The following is a 4,883-nucleotide window of genomic DNA, read 5'->3' as shown; positions in this document are numbered from 1 at the left end:
GCAGGGTTACTCTTTAAAGTCCGTTGTTCCTATAGTGCTTCCTGAAGAATAAACTGCGTGTTTGTGGTAGGTCGCTAGGTCCTTTCTCGCAGTCTCCCTCCTCGCCTCCCTTGGAAGAGGCATAGCCAGTTATGTGACTGCTGCAGGTCATTTGATGGCTTTGGGAATGTAGACTAAAAGACTAATTATGGGATATTTAGCTAAGATGCTGGCTTAAGAACTGTTGTTTTAAGAGTTTTTCATTGAATGTTCCTTTTTGTAGCACTTGACGTGTGGGCTTGGGTAAGTTACCAGCTCAGCATGAGGGTAGGAAGCCTTGCTGTTGCTCAACCTGAAGTAGGGGTGGTATTTGGGTGGAATTGAATGTTGCTTTTCACCTGAGCACATCATGTCTCTCCTTTTAAAGAAAAGCGGTCATGTGAAAAGTGTTGCTCTAACACAAAAAGTGTAGTTATTTGCTATTGTTGCTAATACTGCATTTGATTCTGCTGTATTTTTTAAGATAAGTTGAAAACTGATCTTGAGATCTTAAAAAGAGACCTTCTCTGTAGCTTTTTTTTCTTTTTTAATGCTTAACTTTTTTTTTTTTCCTAGATTGTTCTCAGCTGTTACTTGACTTGAATTATAGTCTGTCTTTTCTGTAGGTGGATGAAGTTCCTGATGGAGCAGTCAAGCCTCCTACGAATAAAATGCCTATTTTCTTTTTTGGCACCCATGAGACGTAAGTCCTTCATACTCAAGGGTCATACTTCTTTCATTGTAGAATGCCATGACAAGAAATTAACAGCATGTCTGAATGTAGTATATTTAAAACTATTCAGCAACAGACCAAGTTCTTCCTAAATTAATGTCTTGACAAGACCTGCTTCTCAACACTTGCTTAAGCTATCCAAGTACACTTTCCTTGTCCGAAGAAAAATAAAAAAATCCTACCTACAGCAGTATGGCATGTAGGTTTTTCATTCTTCAGTAATGGACTTTAATTGTAGTCCTGTATATCCTCAAAATTCTTAACAGTGTGTTCTCAAAGAAGGTGAGATGAGGCTGAGAACCATGAAATAGGCAATAATTGAGAAACGGGCAAATAATAATGTATTGGGTTTTGGTTTTGAGGTTATGTTTGGGCTTATGTGTTGTTTTTCTATAAGATCTAGAGGGAAAAATGAGGAAGTGCGGTTAGCTTTATACCTGTCAACCTGCAAAATATTTATCTTTGAGTACTTTCAGCAATAGTAGCAGTTTGCAGTCATACAACATTGGCTTTGAGGGACCATATTTCTGCCACTGCTAAATTTGGTCACAAATGTGCTGGGTTGTACTTTGAAAATTATCATGTTTCTTGGAGCATGATAGTTGTCCTAGTGTAGATTCCCGGGACTTCAAATTCAATGCTGTATTTGTTGTCTGATTTTATTTAAAAATAAATGAAACCCTGCAATGGTGTGTTTTTAATTCTGCTGGTTTTCTTAACAAAATGGTAAATGGTATGTAGCCAGGTCACAGGTAGAAGTTATGGGTACAAGTACTCTTTCTTCCATTCTGTGGAAAGGCCTTGCTTTTCTTCCATCTTGTTAAGTATCTATTGAAATGGTTTTAATTTGGTAGTTTGCACTTATAATTTACTAAGCTATGCTAAAACCAGATACATTGCCCTGAATTACAGAGTAAGTAAGCATCTTCTCTCTCTGACAGTACTTGCTTTTTTGTTTCTTTAAAGTGATCTTCCTGTAAAAAAGAATTCTTTATGCTTGCCTCCTACACCCATGTGTTTCTTTAACTGCTCTCATCTTTCAGGAGGTCTTTCAAAGACTCAGGGTTTTTTTTGTGTGTGGTTTTTTTTTTTTTTTGTGTGTGTGAATACATATTTTGGTGGGTAAAGGAAAGTTCATGGAATTCAATTCAAGGTTGTGTTGTTTAAATCTTGACCATTTTTTGAAATTATGTTTTTAAACAATGCACCAGGTTACTTTTTTTCCTTAAATATTTTTTTCCCCAGCTGCGTTTTTTTTGGCAGCTGAAAGCAGAATATTGCTTTGATCCTGCTCTTGGTAATGCATGTAACATTCTGGAGTGTAGTGGAGCTTTGTGCAGTTGTAATTAAGTTAGGGATGCAGGTGGAATACAGGGGAGACAGAAACAACTCCTTATCTAAGGCTTTAAAAATACCTTTGCAAATTTTGAAAAGCATCATGGCCAATTTTAAATTTAGCTTGAGCTCCTAAGATGTGCTTTTTTTTTTTGTAATTTGTGGGTAAATTTGAAATGTCCATTCCTCACTCTTTTGATATTATTATCAAGAAGATAAGAGAGTGGAGCTTGGAAGTATGTTTTAGCTTTCCCGTGAGCCAATACTTTAGAAAGCAAAAAGCTGCAGGTACTTGAACAGTTGGATCTAACGTGTGCACAATTGGGCACAGCTCTGTCTAGGCACAGTGTGAAAGTAAGAATTGTCTCCTCCTGTTAGCAGCATTAGGGGAGTTGCATTGTGGATTGCCACGATGAAATCCTAATTTGAAAAGTCAGGAAGTACGTCAGGAATTAAACAGACTTCTGTGTTCTTTAGCAGAATGTTGGTTCTCAGTAATACGTTGCTTTGTTTTCCCAAGTTTTGTTTTCCCTTACAGAAGCTGGTAATGTGGGTGCTGTGACCCTGACAGGAGATGAGCTCCTCCTGGGCTAAGAGCTTTAGTTACACAGCTTACAGAAGGGGTAGTGCTATGCAGCAGTGTTGCTTAATTGCCTGACAAAGACTTAACCTCTACTATGAGAGTAGCTTAAATAAAAATAAAATATTTTTAATGTTTCCTTCATCAAAAATGGGATTGAGGGAGAAACTTAAAATAAGGAACAGTTTAAAGTTTTTATTGTTTAAGTTGGGTAAATCAAGATATGAGGTCCTTTTCTGACATGCTGGAAAATACTGAACTACTTAGCACTCTTACAAAGATGTGGGCAGTGTATTCAAGTGTTGCTTTTTCTTGTGTAATACACTAAAAATACTAAATTTTGTATTTTAACTGGATTATTTTTCATTTAAGAACACTGAAAGATTTCATTTGTTAATTTGGAGCCCATTCTTCTCGTTTAAATTCTTCCCTTGCCTAATGTTGTCCAGATACAGGGATTCTTTATTCTTAACATTTAATCCTGATGGTTTTTCCTAAGGAAGCAATTGCTCTTTCTGTTTGTTTGCAAGCTACACAGTTTTCAGTTGTTCTGGTTCACAGTAGTTGGTTGTCATATCAGCTGCAATTTTAAGATGCAGCATCAGGTACTTCTTGCCCACGCACTCAATGCCCTGGGAAGGAGAAGGTCTGTATGTGTGGTGGTAGCGATGGAAAACTCAGGCTGTTGAAGGCAAAAGTTAAGAAAACTCGAGACAGTTATTTAGCAGAATTAGTTGTTGCAAAAGTAAAGAATTTCATAGCCTAATAACGTTTGGGGCTTACTTTTTTGAAAAGACTAACCATTTAAAACATGCAGTTTTGTTCTTTTTGTTCTTTCTCTCCTTAAGGGCGTTTTTGGGACCAAAGGACATATTCCCTTACTCTGAAAATAAAGATAAATATGGCAAACCAAATAAAAGAAAGGGTTTTAATGAAGGGTTGTGGGAGATTGACAACAATCCCAAAGTGAAGTTCTCTCATCAGCAGGTAAGTTATGCCGAGTCTGGAAATCTTTGTTGCTACACTGTTGGGAAAAAAAGATGAGTTTTTCCCATGCTAAGTTAATGAATTACTGCTGTCATTCATCTGTGGGTTAGACCAATTTTTTAAAATTACTTCAAAAGTAATTTGCTAGTAGTTCGCTAGTATTAATAGCATACAAGAGTTGGGGGGGTCTTGTTTATCTGGGGATATCTTTTATGGTAGTAACCTTATGAGGGATTGTGTTGACGTTTTTGGAGTATGAGGCTTTTAGCTGAATATTTTTGCAGTACCCATCAAGTTTTACTTATAGCTATATATGTACACTTATTTAAACTTAGATGTGTTCATTTGGAACTGTATGCCTGTGCTTGGAAAGTAGTTTCCACTTTCAGTCACTCTGCTACTTTCTGTCCTCTAAACTGAAGTGTTTTTCTCCACATGCACCCCTGTAGGGTCTCAGGACAGGATTTTCCTTCTAGTGGTTGGAGGCAGTGGGATGTTTGCCTTTTGGCCCCAAACTGTCATGTACAAAAACTGAATCAAGCAAGTCACGTCAGTAGTTCCTCCTTTCGTGCTCTCTTGGGTAAATCTGCCAAGCTTAAACTGGAGCTATGCAGTGCTACCCATAAAAAGACCCAAAGTTAATCCAAAGACAAAGAAGTTGTCTTCCTCATTTTGTCTTTGTCTACATGCTCTGAACATAGCATTCTGATTTTGCCGTGTACACAGGAGTCTCATCACATACTGGGTCTTATGGTCAACGCTGCATTAATAATAAAAAGGAATTGGTATCATCTGGTATTATTTGCTGCCTTTGCATGATATGCCAGATTGCAACTCCAGCATCAGTTAATTCTGCTTCATAAAATATCCCAAGTTACTGTGTGTGTAATTTTGAAGGAGAAGGTGAATAAAGAGCTGAGGAGTTTCTGAGGTGGAGTTGAGGGATAAGACGATGGACTCCAGGTGTGTATATTTTCCCCTGTGGGCTGATGCTGAGTAATCCCCTCATCACAGCGGGAAGGACTCTGTTCATAAGGGGCGGATCCTTTTTGCTGCTGTATTTGGTTCTAGCTTTGTGCCGTTTCCTTTGTGACAGTTTAGGAGAGATGCTCCGTGGATGGCTGAGGCAGTTGTGAACCATAATTATGTTGTGTATTACCAGCCTTTCTAACAAGGTGAAAATCTGAGTATAAGCAATCAACAGTAACAAGCTTTTTTGTTTCACAGCAG

General features: G+C 37.8%; 1 protein-coding gene across 1 annotated transcript in view; it reads left to right on the top strand.

Moving 5' to 3' along the window:
• Positions 1-262: 262 nt before the first annotated feature.
• PSIP1 (PC4 and SFRS1 interacting protein 1) overlaps positions 263-4,883 on the top strand; it is a gene marked incomplete at its 5' end in the record, with an annotated part of 29,335 nt that continues 24,714 nt past the window's right edge. Inside the window, 3 exons of the mRNA XM_008946910.1 lie at positions 263-282; positions 645-721; positions 3,515-3,653. Of these exons, the coding sequence (XP_008945158.1) occupies positions 263-282; positions 645-721; positions 3,515-3,653 (236 nt within the window). The remainder of the gene's footprint in view (positions 283-644; positions 722-3,514; positions 3,654-4,883) is intronic.

Source organism: Merops nubicus, unplaced genomic scaffold, assembly GCF_000691845.1.
Source record: "Merops nubicus isolate BGI_N331 unplaced genomic scaffold, ASM69184v1 scaffold18399, whole genome shotgun sequence".
NCBI classification, from domain to species: domain Eukaryota; kingdom Metazoa; phylum Chordata; class Aves; order Coraciiformes; family Meropidae; genus Merops; species Merops nubicus.
Note: the sequence above shows the minus strand (reverse complement) of the source record. Positions and strands in the feature narration are given on the sequence as shown.